Source organism: Chenopodium quinoa, unplaced genomic scaffold (assembly GCF_001683475.1).
Source record: "Chenopodium quinoa cultivar QQ74 unplaced genomic scaffold, ASM168347v1, whole genome shotgun sequence".
Lineage (NCBI taxonomy): Eukaryota > Viridiplantae > Streptophyta > Magnoliopsida > Caryophyllales > Amaranthaceae > Chenopodium > Chenopodium quinoa.
Window position 1 is genome coordinate 3109876 of NW_018743391.1, and position 25201 is coordinate 3135076.

At 34.3% G+C, this 25201-nt stretch overlaps 2 protein-coding genes across 2 annotated transcripts; both read left to right on the plus strand.

Moving 5' to 3' along the window:
• Positions 1 to 17999: 17999 nt before the first annotated feature.
• Positions 18000 to 20415, plus strand: LOC110738796 (B-box zinc finger protein 24-like). The gene is made up of 3 exons (XM_021919229.1): positions 18000 to 18486; positions 19470 to 19781; positions 19905 to 20415. The coding sequence occupies exons 1-3, from the start codon at positions 18304 to 18306 to the stop codon at positions 20139 to 20141; spliced, it is 732 nt and encodes a 243-aa protein (XP_021774921.1). The 5' UTR covers positions 18000 to 18303; the 3' UTR covers positions 20142 to 20415.
• A 2369-nt stretch (positions 20416 to 22784) lies between these two features.
• Positions 22785 to 24026, plus strand: LOC110738603 (leucine-rich repeat receptor-like serine/threonine-protein kinase BAM2). Its single transcript, XM_021918996.1, has one exon. The coding sequence runs from the start codon at positions 22785 to 22787 to the stop codon at positions 24024 to 24026; it is 1242 nt and encodes a 413-aa protein (XP_021774688.1).
• The last annotated feature ends 1175 nt before the right edge of the window (positions 24027 to 25201 follow it).

Genomic DNA, 25201 nt, shown 5'->3' on the forward strand with positions numbered 1-25201 from the left:
TTAAAAACACACAAAATATGTCATAATATAAAATTAAAATAAATAATTGTAATCAATAAAAGCTCATAGTTCATTATAGACTTATAGTCTCTCTGTATTGATTATTTTATTTTCTTAAATACACAAAGTATTATTTTTATTATTAAATATAACACTAACTAAATAAAAATTATTAAAATAGTATTATTATTATTATTATTATTATTATTATTATAAATGGGTCGGGCGGGCTAGCCCACGACACATATTTTCTTGTCCATACCCGCCCATTTACATTAACGGGCCGGGCCTAGCCCGCCCAAATATCCAATTTTTTTCAAAAAGGTTGTCCAAGCCCGCCTATTTTGCGGGCCGGGTTGGGCGGGCTTAGCGGGCCATCCCGCCCATGAACAACTCTACTTCCCTATATGCATTAGTTAGAGGATTTAGGAATTACTTTTGATTGGGTGATACAACTTTAGCTTGTCACTCCTTCGAGACTTCAAGTGATGATTTCTCCTTCAACTTGCCACATGCTCCTCCGAGTGACGACTCAAATGACTCGTCGCTGTCGATGGATGGGCCAACGAAGATTGATGATAAAGCTAGGTGGGTTCCCGGTTTCTCAATGTTAACATCGAAGGGAAAGTTAATGCCATTAGTTAGATTGTCTAAATTAAATAACACATATATATATTCCTCAATGCACACATAATTGTACCATTTTAACCCCCTTGATAAACTTTTTTTTTAACAATGTTAAAATTGAATTTACTCAAGAAACACACATTATGATAACTAGTTCTTTGCCTAGGGCTGGCAAAAACTAACACGACCCGAAAACCCGACTTGAACCCGACCTGAAAATATCGGGTTTGGGTTGAGGTTCTTAACCCGAAAACTTAAATGGGTTGACACAAACTCGGCCTGATAATTAAATGGGTCAGGTTAAGGTTGGAATTTTCAACCCGAAAATGACCCATCTAACCCGAAATAAGTTAATAGCCAAAATATATACCAAGCCCATATTTAAGTCCTAATAAAAACTAAAACCCTAGAAGCCTCTCACACTCTCACTCCTCTCAACCTCACTTCTCAGTTCTCATAGCCGCAAAAGGATCCTTCTCTCATATTTCAATTTTCTCTCTCTTCAATAGTGTAGATCCATATTGCAATTCAAGAATAAGGACAGACAATTCCCACGCACTTAAATTATAAAAATATGAAAGGTGACGGCGACACTACTGATAATATCAACTAGCAAAGGCTAAGTTCTAATTAGTGAAAGGACATAAGGGTGTGATGAAGCTGATGATGTTTACTATTCTCATCTTTTTCTTATACATATCCTATAATGTATGATTTGTAAGGTTTGATTTTTAATAAAAATATTTTTGGTTTGTGTTAGTTGAGACGAACACTACAAGAGGGGGGGTGAATTGTATGTGAGTTCCTAGTGACTACTTTTGCAAAATATGAAACATAATATAAAGGAACTTGTAATGCACACAGGATCTTACGAGGAAACCTTCCAGGGCCCAACTGGAAGTAAAACCTCGACCATTCTAAGGGATTTCCAAATAAAACCAATTCACTATAATAGGGCAAACATCAAGTTACAACCTATTATAAACAGACCTTTACTCACAAGTTCCAGACTGAACTTGCTACACAGTAGGACCCTATCCTACCCAATCTAAGTTCCACACTTAGATTCACTCCTACTACTGTAGCACTACCTCACATCTTCACACTCGAAGCTTACACAACTGTATGCAATATAAGTTTCACACACACACCCAATAACCCAACCAATACAGAAGATAAGACACCTAGTACATGAAAGGCAAGCTATGCACGAAACCCGAAACTAATATGACAAGATTATAAGCTTGGCAAACTTACACAATTAAAGCACGAGTGGTTTCTTCAAGCATAAACTCACGGAAAACTTGTGAATTGAGATCTCTACTATTTATACAAGATTAACTCGTATAGCAAGTAGGGTTTTCAAAAGATAAAAACGTTAATTATCCAAATCTCAAAACACGACTATTAAGTAAATCATTTAAGAGAAATTCTTTTTGAAAATAAGATAAAGAAAGATATATAAAAAAGAATAATATCTTTTCGATAAACTGATTTTAAGAAATAAAACACTTAGAAGATCTTTTCTTAAAATCTATCCTTTTATCTTTTCCGTTTTAAAATTATTTTCCAAGTAATTTTGTCACGCTTCTAATAGATTTCATGCATGTCCTACTTAACATATTTAACAATAAATCTAGAAGATAAAATCTTAACTAAATTGATATCGATGTGCCGCAATTCTGTAAAGTCGTATTTCTTGGGCTTCACGCAGACCAGGACTAAGTTTCTGCTGTCACTTATTCTCCAGTCTTCAACTGGAACTTCGCAGGCTAAGTTCTTTCCAGAACTTACTGTCTTCATCTTGGTGTCTCCAAGTTTCTGTTAGGGAACAATCCTGTTAAGGAACTTAGTTTTTGTTAGAGGACTCTCCTTCTATTTTGACTAAATTTTCTTCAAAGGACTCTTCATATCTTCTTAGCTTGAGTTACTCTTCCACCACCATGGTCTACTTCACCTGTGCTAATCAAATACTTGTAAACCCTTAATAAATGAGTTTGCTTTTTCTCATCATCAAAACTTTTAAGCTTCAACAGGTTGTAATTTCTAATTAAGGAATTTAGGATTATTACTTTGTTGTTTATTTTGGTTAAAATGAAGACTTATGAACTTTATGAAATTTGATTTAGACAGAAAAAAAAATATCAGGTCAAATTCGGGTTGACCCGAACTCGAATTAGCAGGTTTGGGTTAGGATTTCCAACCCGAAAAAGTTAAATGGATCAAGTCGGGTTGGGGGTTTGCTGACCCGAACACAAACCCGACCTGATGCCTTTGCCAGCCCTATCTTTGCCTGAGCAACACTCGGATATTCAATAAAAAAAAAACATATTTTTATTAGTTACTATAAGGGCCTGTTCACTTTAGCTTAATTTCATTTCAGTTCAGTTTAGCTCCAATCAGTTCAGTTTAGCTCCTAATAACCTTCTCTACAAAAAAATTATTTAAACTCAGTTCAGTTCAGCTCAGCTCAATTCAGTAAATGTGAACAAGCCCTAAGTTTGTATTTTTTTATGGGTTTTGTACACATTATATATATATATATATATATATATATATATATATATATATATATATATATATATATATATATATATTTGTGTGTGTGTGTGTGTGTCTCTTTAAATATTCTTACTTTAGTGTTACTTCTCTCTCCTCTTTTCTCTCTCCAAAACCCTAGCCTCCATTATTGAATTTTGAAGGGGTTTCCATCGATTTTAATCGGTGGAAAGCCCCAATCCTTGTTTATTTATAGTTTTTTTTAGGTTTATAATAATGCTTCCGACTTTTCTCCTTCGAAAGAAAGGGTTTCCGATCTCCTTGGAAAGACAAGGGTTTTTCGAAAGAGACCTCTTTCGAAAGACAATGTTTATCTCCTCTTTTCGAGGGAGAAATTTCTTAGTTTTGAATCCATGGTAGTAGATCTAATGGATTGTCGTGAAATTATTTCGTTGGTTAAAAAGTTATCAAGTTTTCGAATATGGACAGATGAATCAGAGGAAAACAACCTCATGGCTACAAAGATCGTTAGATTGTCTCTCCAACAAGGCTATAATTTTCAGCGATATAAGCGGGAGATGTTTCGCAGTGCAAGATCTACTTGACGATCGTAGTTTCTATGAAGGAAAATTCTATTTGATTCAATATCTTATGAATTTGTGAACGTCGAATCTCTATTGTAGATGTCGTATGACTTTTAATTAATGAAATATTTTTGCTATTCAATATATATATATATATATATATATATATATATATTACGTTATCAAATTATTATAGATGTACGAGACACGTTAATATAGAGTATCTCTATTTTGTAGAACTTGTAGTTTTCTAACAAATTATGAATTTAAAATTGAGTTAGAATCACTATTTTTAGTAGGAAATGAACATTTCATTTTATAGATTAACGAATGAAGATTCAAGGGAATATAAAAGATTTTCTAATCTTATTATACTTCGTATAATTAAAACTTTTTTTAGTTTGGTGAATAGTAAAAAAATCATTAATTTACTATGATCACTACAAAAAAAATCAATATAACATCAACTAAAATTTGTTGCTATTCACCAAAAATCCGTTGCCAACTCTATTTAGCAACGGGTTGGAAACAAAAATTTGTTGTTGCTAAAAGGCTTGTTGCCATGGGATTTTGGAAACCAGTTGCAAAGCAATTTTGTTGCAATATTGCATCAATTTAAATATAGTTTCCATGATTGTTGTTGTTTTTGGTGCATTCATTGCCAACTTTGGCAATAGATTACCATTAGTTGTTGCTAAAATTAGCAACAAATTGTTAATGTTAGTTCCTAAAATAGCAACAAATTATTAATGTTGGTTCTTATTTATTTATAAAGAAAAGAATTTATTTATTTAAAGTTGTTGTAAGTTATTGTTCTATATTTTAGGATTTTTTAGGCTGTAGATTATTTTTTTAAAAGTAAATTGTCTTATTATATTTTAAGGAGAAAAAAAAAAGAAAAAAATGGTGGGAAAATTTTTATTGTGGACGCGACATGTGTATCTATGGGATTTTTGGTCATTGTTTTAGTATATAGTATTGATATTGATTGATTGATTGATGTAAAGGTGATTAAAAATCATTTTTACAAAACTAATCATATAAAACTCTTCTTAAATTGAAACCAAAAACAAATTAAAAAGCGAAGCTAATGCTGAATTTAAACAATTTAAAAGCCCAATTAAAAAAAAAATCATATGTTAATAAAGTTGAGAAAATTTATCTTTGAATATTGAATTTCACTTTTATTCCTTAGTAGATGTGGATATGGATTATTTAGAGTGGGATGAGATGAAGGGTTGAGAAAGAGTAAAAAGTAAGAGTGTGGAAAGATGAAGTTTTACTCTATCCGTATTTTATTACTTGTTTCACTTTTCTTTTGTGACTGCATTTTATTACTTATTTCATTTTCTTTTTTGAAAGCTTTAACAATATTTTACTACTCCCTCCATCCCATAAGGCTATAATATAGTTCATGTTTTCTTAGTTTGGATAGATTCAAAATATTGTTCCTTTTTCTATTTTTGGATAGTACTCCCTCCGTGTTTTTTAAATGCATCACTTTAATTTTTGCATCATTCACATACCATGGTTGACTTAATTTTTTCACCTCTATAAAATAAATAAATGTTATTATATAATATGTCATTAGATTCATCATAATGTCTAGTTTCATAATTTTGTTATAATTTTATCTAATTAACAATTAAAGATATTAATGGTGAAAGTTGCATCACGGCGAATGTGCCGGTCAAACTGATGCAAATAAAAAAATATAGATGGAGGAATAAAAATTGCATCCTTACTGATGTAGAACTTTTTTTTTTCCAAAATAAAGGAGGCCACAATTTTCTCCATCAACCGAACATTGATCGAAAAACTCATTTGCAATTAAGGTTCGTTCTCCTTGAAACTAATTTTTCAATAACGAACAATGGTTTACATCAAAACAATAAGGCTTAAATAGAAATTTTCAAGTTTTAAAAATAATTTTTAATGTAGGGTAAGGAATGAATTTGAAATTTACCACAAGACAATATAACTAGCAACACTAGAATGAGAGACACAAATGATTTGTTTCTCGCCATGGTTAACTAATGTAGTTTCTTTTTAGGAAAATTAAAATTGTATATAACCATCCCTCAAATCACCTAAATTTGATTTTACCACCCTTTTTTCTGTTTATTTTAAATAACCACCCCTTAAAGTTAAAAATTTAGAAATCACCACCACTTAGCTAAAAGTTATCAATTTTTGTGCCCAAATTTGATCTACTAAGGTTTTGGAGGCCATTTTGGCCCATGGATCTTGTTTCGTGGTTTTCTGATGTCCTGCGGGAGAGTTACAATTCTGAGACTGGAACCGAACGCCTGTACCTGCAAAACAAACGGATGCTCCGGACGATTGGAGATCCGCCTCCGACGGTCAAGTTAGTACTTGATTAAGGAGTAATTAATGCGGAAATAAAAGTAATTGGGTCTCTCTAGATGAGAGTGTTAAATGTGCGTAATCCCCCTTAATGAGGATTAATGGGCATATTTATATGCCTTGGGATGCGTGCCAGTACTAGGTTTAGGTTAAACCTAAGGCTGACTGGGCCTCCCACAATGATCGGGCCTTGTTGGCCGGTTTTCCCATTTGGCATGGGTGGACACGTGTCACATTGCAATTGGTCCAAGGAGGACGAATCTCTTGATGACACGTGGCAGGCTCCTATTGGCCTATATGAAGGACACGTGGCGAAACCTGGCTGGCCCACGTGTCGGATGCTGATTGGTGGATAAAAATCCCCTAATCAGATCTAATTTGAGGTCAAAACACCAAAAAAAAGTATTTGAAATGCCTCATTTTAAGAGTTTCACGCAAATTGAGGTAATTTTTTACATGCAAAATAAGGCATTTTCAATAATATTTTTAGGAAAATTGAAAAGAATAATCCCACCTTTGCTCTATCTGCTCAAAACAAGCCAACCTTTGCATATTCTGGGAACGGGCCAACCTTTACCCCCTATTTTCTCAAAACAAGCTTTTGACCGATTTTATAATTTAGTAACCTGTTTTAAAAGGTGACTTGTCACATGCACCTTCTAATTGGTTGTTAGCTTAAATAATTAAAAAAAACCAAAAAAATAAATTAAAAAAGAACCACCTCCTTCGTCCTGACTCAGCCCCTACCACCACCATAGCTACCCCTTTTCCTGCCGGCCGACCCATCACCAGCAATCAACAAAGCCGCATAACCACCGAGCCTTGGCCAATTGACCACAACCAGCAACCCCACATCCACCACTGCTTCCAGCAACCGCCCATCACCACGCAACCTCCTTCCGCTCACAACAGCAAGCCACCAACCCACCACCAGCAATCAACAAAGCCATAAAGAATAACTCATCCAACTTACCCCAAGGACCGAAATGGCGAAATCACCCCCACCCCTTCCCCGCCGTACAAAACCCACCTCGAAGCAAGCAATTTTAATTCTGGAATTTGGCCATGGCAAAGCGATCTAATTACATAACTAAATTTTATACCAAATCTCTCCATTTTTTTCTTTTGGAAATCAAATTGAGTCATTCTTTAAACTTTCAGGCACCTTTTAACTTCAATTACTTTGGAAATCAAATTGACCATTGTGATTATTTTGGAAATCAACTTCAACTTTGATTACTTTGGAAATCAAATTTGAGTTTGATTTTGGGGTTGGGTGGGGTAGAGCTCTGGTCGACGCGGTGGATTTCGGGGCTGGATAAATTACAGTTAAGGGGGTTGTGGGGGAATGGTGGTGGTAACTGGTTAGTGGTGGGGCAGTGATTGTGGGTGTGGGAGTCAGTTTGGTTCAGTAGTGGAGGTGGTGTTAGGTGGTGATGTGGTGTTATGGTGCTGGTGATTATGGTGGTGAAGATGATTGTAGTTTTTAATTTTCTTAGTGGTAAATTGTAAATTTTTTTATTATCCTTGGTAAACTCCAATTAGCTATAATAGTCAAATGGTAACATCAATGATGTTTATATGCAATTATAAGCCTAACCATGGTTAATTATTTATTTTAAATAAAATTATATTAAAAAATTTAAAAAATTTCCTTTCCCCCACTCACCCAGCCACCACCTGACCCCCTCTCCTGCCGACGACACCAAGCTCCGGCGATCCCCTACCCCTCAACTCCCTCCCATCCGACGACCCCCAACCCTCCCTCACTCTCGATTCCCACCTTCCCTCTCCCACTCCCCCACCACGATTCCCATCCCTCCTCACTCGATCCCTAACGAAAATTCGACCACTCCGGCCTCCCTTTCCCCGAAAACGCTCGCTTCTCCTGTTCCCCACCACCTTGAATGGTTGAACACCACTGCCCATTTCACGCACAAAAATTCCTACAAAACAACCTCTTTTCTTGTGAAATTATTTGAACAACCTTAATATAATGTAGTGAAATTGAGATGGTCTTGGGGTTCAAAGGCAAAAAGAAGTGATTCCTAGGAAAATTAGGAAGGAGGAGATGAAGGTAAAGGTTGAAAAAGATGTCGGCGAAATTGAAGGTGAAGGTGTAGGCGAGGGTGAAGGTTAAAATTGCAGAGCTGAGTTTTAAAGGTTCAAATTCGGGAAATTTCTAGGTATTGTTTGGGGGAAGGGGATTCAAGGCTGAGCTTAGGCCGGCGGTGGGCGGTGGTGGCTGCTGTCGGTTCAGGAGGAGTGGGAGGTCGGTACGCCGGTGACAGAGAGGTTGAGCATCGGTGTCAGTGGGGCCGATAGTGGTGGGCGGCTATAGGGGAAAAGGGTGGGTTTTTTTTTTAATTTTTTGTATAATTTTTTTTTAAAAGTAATAAATATCAATAAAATAAATAAATAAATTAACTATAGTTAAATATTTAACTACAATTATCACTAATGTTATGGTTAGCTTAATATAAAAAATTCAAGTTTACCGAGGATATTAAGAATTTTCGCAGTTTACCACTGATAAAACTAAAAATTTCAGTGTTACCAAAGAGAATTTCCCAAAAAAAAAAGTTAACTTGCTCATCAGGTATCATGTAAAAGGGACTGTTTAAAGAAAATAAGGGGTAAAGGTTGGCCCGTTCCCAGAATACGTAAAGGTTGGCTTGTTTTGAGCAGATAGAGCAAAGGTGAGATTATTCTTTTCAATTTTTCCTATTTTTTTAATTCTAACCTCAAATTGAACATAAAGCACCAAAGTGACCCCCAAAACTTTAATAGACCAAGCTGTGGCACAAAAATCAATGTATTTATTATTAAAAATTGAACTTTTAGTTTAAACGTGGTTTTTTTTTTAAAAAAAAAATAATAAATAAAACTTTAAGAGGTGATTATTTAAAATAAACAAAAAAGGGTGGTAAATTCAATTTTAGGTAATTTGAACGGTGATTATTTACAATTTATCCTTCTTTTTATATATATAAAAATAAGAATATGAAGGAGGATGTACATGTACATATAAAGTATTATAGAGATGTGAGCAAATTGTTTAAAATTTTGGTTCTTTATATACTTGTAAATTGTTGTTATTATTAGTGAATCTCTCATGATATCATATCTCATGTCATCTATTTAGATACGAATTTATTCCTAATTATCTATCATATCTCATGTGATTTATTTAGATATGAATGCATTCCTATCATATCTCAGTCTCATGTGATTTATTTAGATATGATAGATCATAAGAGATTCACAAATAATAAACAACAATTAGCAAGTATATATATAGAGTAAAAAACTTAAACAATTTGCTCACATCTCTATAATATATTATATACTTGATATATAAATCCTCCATACTCTTAATTTTGTATAACAAGAACTACATTAGTTAACCATGGCCGGAAACACATCATTTATGTCTCTCATTCTAGTGTTGCTAGTTATCTTGTCTTGTGGTAAGTGGCAAATTTATTCGTTATCCTAGATTAAATATCATTTTTAAAACTTGAAAATTTCTATTTAGGCTATGTTGTTTTGATGTAAACTATTTCCCTACCTTATAAAAAGTGGGAGAATACTCTTATGAATAGTGTGAAGACTATTATACCCTTAAAAAAAGTTAATTTACATACTTGCCCTCAATTAAAATTAATTTTGATGCATTTAAGTATTTAACCTTTCGTATTTTTGCCCGTGGGAGAATACTCTTATGAATAGTGTGAAGACTATTATACCCTTAAAAAATTTAATCTACATACTTGCCCTCAATTAAAATTAATTTTGATGCATTTAAGTATATAACCTTTCATATTTTTGTCCTCCATTTCTTTTGTTTATCTTCCTTCTTATCATACAACCGAAAAAAAATCCAAAACTCATGATTTCTCAATTTTCTCTTTTCTCACAAACTACTTTTCTGGTTGTTGGAAAATACTGCTAACATGTCAGTTTCCATTTCGGTACCCCCGGTCACCATCCACCGCTGCGATAATTCTATAAGGATGATGACCTGCTGGTTGTTTTTTTTTATATACTAAAAGAAATGTAAAGTTTGTGCAATCTATTTTTTTATGTTATACGAAGAGGTGAATAAGCATGCTATTTAGAGATGCTCGTATCCGGTTAGAGTTGGAGACAACTCAAGATTGGTTGAGTTGACGGATGAATGCAATAATGGTACCTTCGTAGTGGTGGAGCGTAATTGCTTGGATACCATTAAAATGATAAACAAAATAAAAAATAAAAATAAAATAAAAATAATAACACATAAGAGTAATACTTTTGAATTTTTGATGTAATCTCTTTTAGTTGTGTTTATAGGGGAGTCAAACAAATCAACTCTTTTTATGAGTCTTCTACGGAATGTAGCAGTTATGTCTCACATATGAGGTATTATAGTCTTATGCTTTTGATTAAGAGGTTGTTTGAAGGTGTATTTTGTTTTAGTTACAGTGTCATTGTCTCGATTTTTATCCTAGGAAAAGCTTATAGTTTAATAGAAAAGAGTTAAGATGTACTCATACATCATCAGTTAAATACTCGTAGCTCAAAAATGCTATCTCCTCTATTATATGGTCCAAAGACTATCTAATTGCAAGTAAATATACTAATTCACATAGCCTTTGTGCCACGATGTTCAATGAGGATTTTGTCCTCTCCATAACACTCCTATTGTAGTCATAGAATGATGCAATATCTTTGATTGCCTTTTCATATAGTAATACGTACAATGATGAGTTATAATATATATGATCATTCTCAAAATATATAATCATAACACAAAACATGTTTCTACAATTAAATAAATTAAGATATAATCTCTTATTGATCGACCTATGACAAGTATAATTCTACAGCAACTCAAAGTACGTAAACTTTGAGGTTCGAATTTATAACTCCCCTACGATGGCTAGTTGTATCGCGCGCATCGCGCGCGTAGGCTTCCCTATTTTATTGAAAATTAGTTTTCATGGAAAAGATGTTTTTAAGGAGAACCTTAATTGCAATTTTTTTAAAGAACCTTGATTGCAAATTAGTTTTCTTTTGTTTGGTTGATAGAGGAAAATGTGGCTTTATTTATATATAAAAAAATGTTTTCCATTAGTAAGGATATAATTTTTCACCACTAGAATTTTTGTTCCACCCCTCCACAAACCAAACAAAGAAAAGTGAGAAGATAAAAATTTTATGAAAAAAACCAAATGGAGCACTAATAAAAAATCCAATTTTTATTTTTGTTTAGTATCTCAATTAATATTAACAAACAAATTATATTTGTTAGTGTTACTAATTTACATGCATGGAGCATAACACAAATACACATCATTACATATGTAGTGGAGATTTTTATTATACTAGATCAATTTATTAAAGAGAGCATTGCAATTGAAAAAAAAAAATAAGTATAATTCATTCTTTGCTCTTTTATTTTATTTTATTTGATTTATAATTACAGGAATTAATGTTACAAGCTCAAGGTCTCCTCAAAATATTGGAATCGAAAGAGGGTCGACTTGCTTTAATAAAGACGGATGTACACATCAAGATTGTCAGGCATATTGTGGGCCAAACGCTAAAAATTCACAATGTAGTTTTCCTAATGTATGTTGTTGTCAAGCATAGACTTCCTTTGTAATCAACATATTTAAATAATAATGATCAGAATAATACTCCGTGTGATGCATGGTTATTATACTTCCTTCGTTTAAAAAATTATGGTTTTTGTCTCATTTGTTAGAAATCAACATATTTTAATTTAAAAACTAAAACATTTTACTACGTATTACATTAGATAAAACCCGTGTAATGCACGTTTTTAATGCTCCCTTCGGCTTTTTTTTGTCCCATTTGCATTAAATAATCTTAGACGATTCTAATGCAAATAGATCATTTTAAGCTTTAATTTGATGCGTTATATATATATATATATATATATATATATATATATATATATATATATATATATATATAGGGGAAGGCTCTCGTGAGAATTTTTCTTATATGAGAATTTTTCTTATGTGAGAACACTCTTTATGTTCTAAATTTTTACTCGTATGTTCTAAATTTTAAATCTGATGTTCTAAACTTTTTTTTAGGTGTTCTAAATTAAATCAAATGTTCTAATTTATTACTCACATGTTCTAAACCATAAATTAGTTAAGCTTGATGTCATAAATTTTAAATAACTTGTTCCAAACTTTTAACTTTTATGTTCTAAATTTTAAAACGTGTGTTCTAAGATTTTTAATTATATGTTCCAGATTTTCTAAGATTTTTTAATTATATGTTCCAGATTTTAAAGCGTATATTCTATTTTTTTTACTCGTATGTTCTAAATTCTTTACTCACACTTTCTATATTCAATATCAGTTTGTTCTAAATTTTTATTCACATGTTCATAATCTTAAATCAAGTGTTCTAAATGTTACTCATATGTTTAAAATTTCATAAAGCAAATTTTATAAATTTTTAATCACTTGTTCTAATTCTTAAATCAGATGTTCTAACATATTACTCACACAAATGTTCTAAATTATTACTCATATGTTCAAAATTTTAATTTGAGTCACATGTTCTAAATTTTAACTCGTATGTTCTAAATTTTTACCCACATGTTCTAAATTTTAAATCAGTTCTCATATAAGTATGAATTCTCACATATGGACCTATTCTCACCGGATCCCTCCCCTATATATATATATATATATATAGGTCCTATTTGCAATATACAATTTATTTATATTTTTTACAAGAAAGTATACATTATATTTTACGTTCTATCTATAGAATAATACGAAGTACTTATTAGAATTAGTTGTTCGTTAGATTACATTGTTTGGAATCATAATTTGTCTACTAGTTGCTTGGTAATTTTCACAATGAGGTAATCATGCTATTATTATAATCAAATACCTCCAATCAAGTTCATGAATCTAAAGATTAACTTCGTACTTAAACTGCCATATTAGACTAATTAGTCCACTAATCACATCCCATCTAAGTTTGACAAACATAAATTAATCTTCTTTCTTATCTAAATTGGTTGTTCTTGGGTGCAACAAAAGCCACCAACTACTTGAATTTAAACATTCTTTCTTTTGTTCAACCACTTCTAATATATACTTAATTTATATAGTTATATAAATGTTACATTCATAGTTCTGTTATATGACCATATCTTATTATAATGATATGATCATGCAAAGTCCAGGAAATCGAGAGATTATAGAGTTGAATTTGCTAGAAAACTATGAATTCTTTGAAGAAACTGATGTATGGCAGATCGTAATTCATCCCATGAATGAGAAGTATGGAAATCGATCGTGCAAAGATCCCGAGTTTTGGCATGCAAGGCAAGCATTTCTTAGTAGCTATCATTTCTCTGAAGGAGAAGATGATGATACTACAAGATATAAGCTTAGAAGATCAGTAAGAAAGATTAATGGGGTTGTTAAAGAAGTTATCTTGGGATTTTATCGTCGAAAAATAATGCAATTGAAGAAATTGAGGGTTAAGACTTATCGAGCTAGTTTGGTTCGTCCATCTATACTTTTTATAAGATGTTTTGTACCATGGAGGAGTAACAAGGAATAGATGTTACAGTATAATATCCTCATACAATCGTACTTATAATATCTTGTTTATCCTAAACGGTTCACCACACACGTACAATTTTTTTTTTTTTTTTTGTAAAATTATACTTTTCCCGAACCCCTGCCCCCTATTTTCTTTAGGGTTTGTAAGAGGGTGCAATCGTTTGTTATATTATATACTTCGTATAACATAAATATTCGACTTGTACACCTTCTTTGATCAATGTGATTGTTGCATAGAATTCCAAACTTGTAGTGACCTACATAGAGCTCTTTCTCATCCTTTATTCTTTTGTATAATATTTTCTTTCCATTGATCTATCATCTTTTCTTTTCGTTCATTTTATTGGTTATTTCATGTGCATCATTATTATCTAATTCGTTATCTCTTTGTGATGGAACAAAAATCAATCACGTATTTTAATTTCTTTTAATCACACAACAATTGTTTAGTTACTGACCAAATATCAATCACTAACTTATAATTAATCCTGAAAAAAGCTTTCTCATACTAAGAATGATCAAATTATAAAGCAAGCTATCAAACTGAATTGTTGGTGCATTTAGATCATAAGGTTATATTTGATTTTCTAGTAAGTTAAATGAAAGTTAACTAACCTACATAGTATAAAAATAGTTTAAGAGAATTAAAAAAAGGTGGTGAAGATTTAGTGACCCAACTAAACTATAAACCCATATTCAAATACTTAAACCTTGACATGCTTGATCAAGTTGGCGAGCTCAAAAGGCTTAAGCCATACTGAATAGCACTGGACTACTGCTACACTCATTGTAGTAAGCTCGAGTTCTATATAGGTTGTTTTTACTAAGACAATAGCTCTCAAACATTACAAATTTTCTACTCATTCCCACCTTATTCAATCCTGATGAAATAAAACATGGAATGAAAAAATCTCCTTTATTTAACTTCCAAACAACCACACGATTGTTTTATGTTATCAAATCATTTGACTACATAGATGCTAATTTCTATTATTAGTCAAACTTGCTCATATCATCGTATGATTATTCATGTCATATTTGAAATGTTTTTTAAGTCAATATCTTTGGTGACTAGAAAGAAATTGGTATCAAGTCAATAACATGCATAGAATTTAATCAACCAATTTACACACAGAAATTTGCATCCAAAAAATAAATTACACTTGCAATTTACAACAAAAATAAAGGAATTGAACAATAGTTTAACAAATAATTAAGTAGATTAAGTTAAATAAAGTAAAACTTTAGGCATGAACTAGTAACCCAGGAAGAGCTCACTTGAACCTCACCATATTTCTGATTTCATTTTCATTATCTACAAGGGAGAACCAGAATATTACTATTGGGGGACCAAAATCTTCAATTCCTTTGACTTTTATAAGGACAAGTAAAAAAATTGACCTATTTTCAAATAAAGTTTAAACATTTTAACCTAAATTTTATTTAAAAATTAGAAAACTGGTGGTTTGGAAGCTTCCACCGGTCCCCCTATATTCTATTGGAGTATATGAGTATGACTATATGAGTTTATGTCTTTCATCCAACATAATGATTTAAGTTATATACTACCTTCGTCTTATATTTTTTACAATTTTAAAATATTTTATGTCTCATAAGTAATACCGCATAGTTGTAAAAAACATAAAACGAAGGTAGTATTATCTACGTATATGTGGTTTACTTTCCTTATCAAAACAATAAAATAATAGCGTGTTACTTCTGCATTTAGTATACGTACTTGTTACTTTATAATATTGAAAGCCTATAACCATTGAAACACCCTATCAAAGTGGAATAACCCTAACTCTAAAAAGAAGTCCATGAGTGAGAGGAATGACTAAGAGGTCCAAGAGATATTGGCTAGCTACTAGAAGATGGATTATCTCTCTCTAACTCGAATGCCATCTAAGCAAAGACTCTAGTCTCTTAATTTTGGCTGTGTGATTTGCCAGGAATCGAAGGTGGTTTTCGCGCGAGTTGGAGTTGCACAAAGCCTATTGTACGTTTTGGAGGAATGCCCCGGGGCAAATGATGGAGGCTAGGTAGTGTCAAAACCACAAGTTCAACATGAGGTCAATCCTGAAGAAAAAGGGTTATTAATTGCATGATTACTAATTGTTAGTTAGCATGCATGCAATCTCCTAGCAAATTCATTAGCTATTTATGATGTATGACTGTTTAAGTTGATGACTTTCTTTGTTTCATTAAAATTGAAGCAACAATAATTCTGTAAACAATGTCAATGAATCACAATCGTCATTAAATGTACTTAATGTGAAGCTCTTGAAAGGCATCATATCCCTAGCTACGTACATTTTTTTTACAAGGCACGACTGAAATTGTGCAACGAGAAAGAGATTATGCTTTTAATAAATCGTAATTATGTTCCCATCTGGCTATGGCTAATTAACATGTATGTTGATTGTGATGTTGAAGGTATCCAAATCCAATCCACGGATCGTAGTAGCTTGTGTATAAGGTGATGATGCCATAATAGCTAAAATTAAATGTTTGAGCGACTTTCACTTGGTTCTTAACCACATAAAAAGTAAAGATGATACGTTTTGCGGTATACACTTATAGAGAACCATTAAACACTAATCGTTTTAGAATTTATTTATTAGGAGAAAAACAAATATTCCAAGTTTACAATTACCACTAAAAAAAAATATGATGTCAATATATACAACTTCATAATTCTCAAACTTTTGTGACTTCCATAGAAACAAGTTTGACACAACTAATTGTACCACAAACTAATGATTATAGTTCACAATCTCAATTCATTTAGGGGTCTTTTGGTTTACACGGGGTAAACGGAATGGAATGAACAAAGGGAAAGAAAGAGAATGGAATGAAATTACCCAAAATTATGTAAGTTGTTTGTTTTAAAAACAAAGGGAAACACTATCACCAACTTCACCACCACACAACCACCACACAGCCACCTTATTTCTTCAATTCCCACATTTCCCAGCCACCACCCAGCCCCCCACCAACTCGCCGCACATCCCCAACCACCACTCACCGCCCTTCGCCCCCCACCAAACGCTCCCCTACTGCTTGTCGCCGCTGCTCTCTACCCTCGCCGCTGCTCGCCCCGCTGCTCACTGCTCGGCGAGGGTGTTAGCAGTGGTGGGTTTGGGTTGTGGGGGTCTCGGGGATGGTGAGTCGATCTGGGGTGTCGACGATGGTGAGCCGGTGGGTTTGGGTTTGTGAAATTGTGAGAGTGTTAGATCTGGGTCTTATCGGTGGGCGGCAGTGGTCGGGGAAGGGTGGAGGTGGTCGGGGAAAGGGCAGCGATGGCGGTGGAGGTGTGACTGGTGGCAGTTGGGTGGTGAGGGTAAGGTAAAAGGGTGGTGGCTAGTGTGGGTGTGGTGGTGGATGGGTGGCTAAGGAAAGGGAATGGGAAAGTCTAGGGGGGGATGGAGAATGAAGTTAGAAGGATTTGGGGTAATGGAGGGGGTAAAGGGAATGAAAGAAAGTGTCTAACAAACAACAACAAAGGGAATCGGCTCAGTTGATTCCCATTCCCTTTGATGAAAACCCCCAACCAAACGGCCCCTTAGTATAATCATAATTAACAACGCTCTTATTAATAATAGTCCTAACCGCCCAAAACACTTTACTCCTCACATGCATGTACCCTAAAACTTACAAATTAGCATTTGATCCATCAAGAACTTGGTATCAATTTCCTAAATAAGTAACAATTTACTTGCATTACATGACATGACAAGATTTTCAAAGTCCTTAATCTATGAACTTTTTCTCTCCGTACAAGCAATGTTGTTTCCAAATACCAAAAGATCTTCTTTATAGCTAAGCAATGAGGTCATACTTACACTCAATTAGTCAATTATAAATAACAAAATAAAGAAAAAAGAAAATAAATATCACAACTTGATCTTTGACAAATGACAATTGAAAACCACGCAAACACATTTATTCACAAACAAGTGTGTATGGTATTTTGGTAGTTTGCAATCACATAAAAACATTATTAGTTGCACTTGTCCAAACTTTATAATTTCTTGCAAATTAGATGGCATCACATTCACATAAAAACTTTATAATAAAAGTTATTTCAACAATAACATCTAACCAACTCATCAACACATAATTTAATTCCCTAAAAATTTTATGACCACAAAATTTATACACTTTTGTTAATGTCCACATATAAGTGTACCCTACTAAAATGTGTTGGACTAATTTGTGCCCTTAATTTGATCGTGTAAAAATCTTGAATCCTTATCTTTTAATTCAGACACTCCAACATCAATTTCTCCACCATTCAAGTTTGTTTCTCTCTCCTATAATTTTTTTATATGATTTATACCCCAATTTCATTCACATTTATATTTCCTCTTCTTTTCTTTCTTATCTCTAAGAAAGAATATACAAAGAGTTAGGCTTATATTATAAGTAATTTTTCATCTTTTTGATTGAAATAAATTCTGGGTTTTGTTAAATTGCTGGAATTTTCATCTGGGTGTATCTTAATTTTTGAAAATATTGGAATTTTGAGTGAGAAATTTGGGTTTTTGTAGAGAAAAGAACAGAGTAGAAACAGGGGAATTGAAAAACAGAGTAAAAAAAAAAGTTGATAAAAAATGAAAATTCAGTGTGATGTTTGTGAGAGAAATCCAGCAACAGTAATTTGTTGTGCAGATGAAGCTGCGCTTTGTGCAAAATGTGATACAGAAGTTCATGCAGCAAATAAGCTTGCTAGTAAGCATCAAAGACTTCAGCTTAATTGTCTTTCTAGCAAACTTCCTACTTGTGATATTTGCCAGGTAATTTCACTTTAACCATTTTTTTATTTGATAAATATAGATCATATTTGTAGTAGTAGGTTAGTACTCCTGCGATTTACGGATTATTTTATATAAAAGTTAGGATTAAGATGACTTTGGTTCATAGTTTACTCTTAACATGATTAAAAAACTTTGACTCTTAAATAGACAAATTAACTAGTTTTATATGGCTAAAGATATATTATTCTATCATATGAAGTGAATATATATACGAAGTATAAGTAATATAATTACATCACCAAAAAGGTCCACTTTGTTTACTTAATTACAACTTTACAAGGGCCTAAACTTCATACTATATGAAGTGATCTTGTGATTTGTCCAAGATTATATTGCTATCAAATCTACTTGGGAATTTGTGACCCTATTAGTTAGCTATTTAACAAATATTTCCTCTTTTTGCGAGTTATCCGTATCCGTATCATGTTACTCGGATTTGATGTTACTCGGATTTGGATATTCATATCTTACTCGATCTGCTTAATTGGTTTAAAAGCTAAAGGGTTGAAGTATCCTACCGATTATCTTAGGTTAAATTAAGAGTCCGAGTAACATAGCCTTGCTACCGCAGTAAGTTTAGGAACCAATGTTTCTCTTCAGATCTTTTAGGAAGGTTCAATTTTATGGATGAGTCAATGAGATGAATAGGTAAAGCTCTTATTTTTAGGGTATAGCTTGACTTTGAATCTTGATATGAGTTACATACTTGGACCTCTTTGTCCAAGAAGAGGATAACAGTTTATAATAAATCATCAATTTTTGGAGGTAGAATGACTATAATTGAACCTGTAAGAATATGCTTGAACTGCCTATCTAAAGACATGGTTCCTAATATGATCAGATCTGTATTCTGTTTGTTTACAATAATTCATGTACTATATAGCAGAATTATATTCTCAGCTACTCCCTTTTTTACAAAGTAGAATTTCTGCTGATCTCTGCTTCATTTTGTTTGGTTACAGGAAAAGACTGCATTTATCTTCTGTGTAGAAGACAGAGCCCTTTTCTGTCAGGATTGCGATGAATCGATTCATGCAGCTGCAACTCGCGCTGCAAACCACCAGAGATACTTAGCCACTGGTATACGAGTTGCCCTGGGTTGCCTCTCCAAGTGCAGAAATGAAACTGAAAAGAACTGCACAGAACCATCCAACCAAAATGCACCACAAGTCGCGGTAAAACAACCAGTGCAACAGCCTCCCAACTTTTCACCTCCCTCGTCTTGGGCTGTTGATGATCTGTTGGAGTTCACTGATTTCGATACTGACAATAAGGTGAGGAACATTTGCTGCATCTAAGTCATTTTACCAAGTAGTTAGTAGTAGAAATCTTTTTGACAGTACTAGTATATAACAGTAGAAATCTTATTGACAAGTTTTTCATTATGAAATGTGCAGAAAGGACAGCTTGAGCTTGGAGAGTTCGATTGGTGGTCAGACATGAGTCTGTTCGGCGAGCAAATTCCTCATGAAGCCTTAGCAGCAGCTGAAGTTCCACAGCTTCCTATGTCAATACCAAGCAACCATACAGTGCAATACAGACCTACCAAGACGAGCATGCCCAACAAAAAGCCTCGGATTGAGATTGCTCATGATGACGATGATGAGTACTCAATCGTTCCTGACCTTGGTTGATGTAGCAGTCTGTTATATGGCCTCTTGCCAATAACAAAGTTTTCAGTAACATGATTGCAACGGTACATTATGATATAGTACGCATGTGTAAATGTTGCAAATCTGAGAGCTGTAAATTGAATGATATGCTACTATGAGGTTTGTAAATTGTTCATAAATCTCTGGTTTGAGGGTATGAACATCTTCAGATAGACTTATTGGACAGTAATATCAGGATCATGCATGAAAGACTTATTGTTCAATTGTTCTTACTGCTAAGACAAGCTTCCCTCAAGTGCGCGTTTTCTTTAGAATTTTGAGCATGGTGGGGTGTTTTAAAACCCGCGATCTCATCTAAATCAAACATTATAGCCCTAAACTGCCCCAAAAGTGGCATTCGGTGTTTCGCTCGAAGTTTCTTGTATATGGTCATGTGTCTGTCTCTCCAATCAAAGCTCTAAGGGCCTGTTCACATGAATATTTTGTGAGAGGAGGAAATTAAAAGCTGAAGTGAATTGAATTGATTGGAGTTGAGCTGACTAAACTGAAATTAAGTAAATGTGAACAGACCCTAAATCTCTAATAGTCTGTTCTAACTACTGAAATAGTGTACAATTATTAAAAATTCTTAACAACACAATGCAATCAAATTTGTTCGCCGACACTATATGTGATTAACACATCATCTCCGCACCTACATCATATGATAGTTTGAACCTTGGTTTTGATTCACTATTCTAAACTATATTGTACAAGTATTGTGGAGTAGTAATTTATTTTAGTTACAATTTTTCGATACGAATATAATGATGTACAAAGTAAAAATTAAAAATTTATGATGCAAGTATATTAAATGCTAGTTATATGTAATAAAAATCAAAGTCTACTACAATCTTTTTCATCTCATTGATGATTTATACATGGGAATTTCTCAACGGTAACCCTCAACTTTTGCTACGCACCAATAGTAACCTCCCCTTTTTTTATTATACAAAATGACCTTAGTTACAAATTTCATCTCATTCATAACCTAATTTCATTAAATATTAACTATAGTTAGATTTATATTTTAAAAAAAAAGAAAAATTAAAAAAATTAACCTTAAACACCAAAAACCACCCACAAACTGCCAGCCACCATCTCCCTTCCGGCACACCACCCCAAGTTCCTCCGATCGCCGGCGATGCTACTTAGACTCCTCCGACTGCCGGTGCGCCAACTCCACCTCAAACACCGCCAAGCCAGATTCCCAAATCCCCTACCACAACCCTCCTTCCCTCTTCTCCTTCTCACCATCACCCCACTAGAGCGCCGATCTCGGAACCCTGACCACCCCCACACCGCTGAACCCCAAACACGAATTGGATTTTGTAGATCAAACTAGGAGCGACCGCTTCAATGGAATTAGCGCCGGCTCTGAAGGGTCTTGTGGTGGCTCTGATGTGGACTGAGTGCGATGGTGGCTGTTGTGGTCGAATTGGAGGTGCAGGTGGTTAATTCGGCGGCTAACGGTGGAGGTAGGGAGGTGGGTTGGTCGCGGGCTGCTATGCGAGGGAGTTGTTGCCTGGGGTTCGGCGGTTTGGGTGTGAGGTCAGTGTTTCAGACGAGGAGGTTGGGTGGGAGGTGGCTCCGATGAGGGTGGAGGTGGTGGTGCTAGCTAGATCTGGTGGGGATAAGGGTGGAGGCGGTGGTTTTTCTTTTTAGTTTTTTTTTTTTTTTCAAAGCTAACCATAGTTAGTTTTTTTTTAATTAATTAACCCTCAGCTCATTAATGTCATAAGTGAGATAAAGTTGTTAATTGGGGTCATTTTGTATAATTAAAAAAAAGGGAGGTTACCATTGGTTCGTAGCAAAAGTTGGAGGTTACCGTTGAGAATTTCCCTTTATATATTTACATGCTTTCATGATAATTTAGATGGTACGAAGTAAATTTTTTAAGAAGTGTCAGAAATCATAAGTTTTACGGAGTGTGTTACATTTTCAAATGTCAAGTGACGCAATTTCATACATACGTAATACATGTAGTTAGATGATTTATTTTCAGGATTTATGTTTTGGTTCATATTATACCTCATTTTTATTTCGAGTTCAAACTTTGTATTTTCGATTAGTTCCTGTACATTCATCCCCTTTGAAAAATAATATTACCAAGTCAATATTAGAAAAGAAAATTTTAATTATAAATTATTCATTGATACATAGAAGAACAGAACTAATAACACCATCTTTCTGCTGATTATATTCATTAATTAGAAGTTTCCAGAAAATTTAAGCAGGGCCAAATATTGCACAAAATACAACTGACCAACTATGGACCTATGATACACCTAGACATAATGATTAAAGAAAGCAAAAACAATTTCATTCAAAGAAAGAAAGAATAAAACATATAATTTAACAAAGAAGTTTAGGTTGATCTGACCTCTTCCATTGATGCCTTAATTTATTCCAAACTGCCAAAACAAATGATTCACCATCTTCTTAAGCTTATAAATTATTTATTATCACACTTGATAATGTTACCAGGATCTTGATATGAAGTATTACATGTTACTTTCTTTTTCTCCTTCTCAACTTCGACTTATTCGATATATAAACAGCATCACTGCTACAAACTTCATCATTTCAAGCACATTTACTATAACACAAAACATTTGTATACCAATGGAAAGCAAAGAGCACCAGAAAATGTCCTTCTACTTCATCACAATGGTCATTCTTGCCATTTTCAGATCGATGTCAGTTCACTCGACTACCTTGAGCTCAGAGATTGATGTCCTAAGGGCCTTAAAGGAAGGGATTGATCCCAACTCGATTCCAAGCAATTCATTCATCAGCACCTGGGATTTTGCACTGGATCCTTGTGAGAGCACAGGGGCTCACTTCCTTGGGATCCTCTGCTCGATTCCTGAGGACAACTCAAGCAGTCGTATCACGATACTTGACCTGGATGGTGTTGGGTATGATGGATTTCTCACTAGTGATATTGGGAACCTGACCGAGCTCACCATCCTTAACTTGAGCAGAAACAAGTTTCGAGGACCAATTCCCGACAGTGTAACCAAGCTTAACAAGTTAACTGCACTTGTGATGTCTGACAATTTCTTTACTGGCAGCTTACCACTAGGACTAAGAAGACTGAAAAGGATCCAAGAGCTAGATGTCTCGCGTAACAAACTTACCGGCTTGATACCTACTTGGCTCACCAACTTTAGGAGCCTCGAGTCCTTAAAAATGGCAAGCAATGGATTTTCTGGGCGTATCCCTAACTTGGCAGGGTTATGGCAGCTTCACACATTAGACCTCAGCAACAACCAACTATTTGGGATCCTCCCTCAGCTTCCAACAAGTTTGAGAACATTGTCTCTGAGCCACAATGTACTTTCAGGGAGTATTCACTCGATATACGAGCTCCAAAACCTCAGATTGTTGGACCTGAGTGATAACAGATTCAGTGGCAGAATCAGAGGAATTGTCAGCTTACCCGAGGTTGTTAGTCTGAATTTGTCAGTCAACTGGTTCACAGAGCTGCAGGTTCCCAAATTTGCAGGTGAATCTACCCATCTTGAAGTGCTTGATGTGCAAGAAAATCGTCTAACAGGCCACCTACCAGCAAATTTAGCCACAATGGAGAGGCTGACAGCAATATACCTGAGTCACAACCAGCTTTCTGGACCAATTCCAAGGAGTTTTGGTGTGAGGCTAGGTGCTCCTTGGAGGCATGTGTTCCTCAATCACAACTTTTTGGTGGGAGGTGTACCCCCAGAATTCGGCATTCAAAAGGTAAAGGTGACGGGCAGCCTAGCACACAATTGTCTCAAGTGTCCGAAAAATGTAACCATGTGTGAAGGAGGTCAACGCCCAGCTCCGGAATGTGCAGGGCAAAGTGTCGAATTTTTACAATAGGAGGAAGCACCAGCTAGCAAGCAGAAGTAATTATAATGTCTTTCGTTTAGTCATAATCGTTTGTAATGAGATATATCAGACGAGAATAACTGTGTATTGATAACAATTTATTTAAGGTAAATAAAGCTGATTACTTCATAAACTGATATTAGCATGTATGTTATTTGCACTACGCCATTAAATACTTCATAATTCCTCATGTCACATTATAGCAAGTGGGGAGGTCTAAATGAAGAATGAAATTACAACCCTAACCAAATTAGTTATATTAGAGCTAGGCCGTCGAGGAAGTGGGGAAAAGAAAGGGGAAAACACATGCCTGAAATTATGAAACCTAGAACTCCAAAATGATCTGCATGCAGCAGTAGCTTGTGTTCCAGATCAGAGAAGCCAGTTGGCTTGACATTACCAAGCCAACTAGAACTGAGAACCGAACCAAAGCCAGCTAACAGCTTGTTTCCTAATTTCCACAATAACCTGGGTAAAGGCAGCCAGGAAGACATATGTAACGAATACCACTAACGGGATATACAAATCTGGTTCATTGATGTCATACATTGGAAGTCTATAGGAAACTTTTGAAGAGCCATCCAGAGATTAAGGGTGTTGAATTTAAACAACATTGTACTTACATTGATTTGCACATACTCGGAGCTGGACCGAGAAAAATCTCCCCATATGCCCACAAACCACCTCAGATATATCCAGAACCGACTGCAGAGAACACACTTCCAAATGCAATGAGCTGGGGATAAGCAGGAGATCTCAGCATACCAGGCTGAGATCCCACAGTGCTATACATCTGCAACAAAATTTACTAAAATGAGCCAGGTTCAGAAGTAGTGATTCAGAAAGAAAATGTGTTTAATAATTTTGATTATATTCTCACTAACATAGTCACGTTACAGAAATATAACAGCGGAGTATTATCTTAGTCCCCTTGACACGATAAAAAATCCTGAAGACACCCTGATTTGTTGAGGCTAACATCCTAAACCTTAGATTTTAGAATTAGCTACTTAGATGTCAGCCATACGCTACCATGGTCATACAATGTGGCATTGTGCATCTCATAGAAATATAACACTAAGCAGAAATAGGTTGAAACTAAATTAAGTATATCTTAAATGGGAACACAAAACTTGGTTTGAAACTTTGATCCAATTGCTCATGAG

Coding starts and splice junctions, on each gene's coding strand:
- LOC110738796 (XM_021919229.1), top strand. CDS start 18,304: ATGAAAATTCAGTGTGATGTTTGTGAGAGAAATCCAGCAACAGTAATT. Junction 18,487..19,469: donor CTACTTGTGATATTTGCCAG/GTAATTTCACTT, acceptor GTTTGGTTACAG/GAAAAGACTGCATTTATCTT. Junction 19,782..19,904: donor ATTTCGATACTGACAATAAG/GTGAGGAACATT, acceptor TGAAATGTGCAG/AAAGGACAGCTTGAGCTTGG.
- LOC110738603 (XM_021918996.1), top strand. CDS start 22,785: ATGGAAAGCAAAGAGCACCAGAAAATGTCCTTCTACTTCATCACAATG.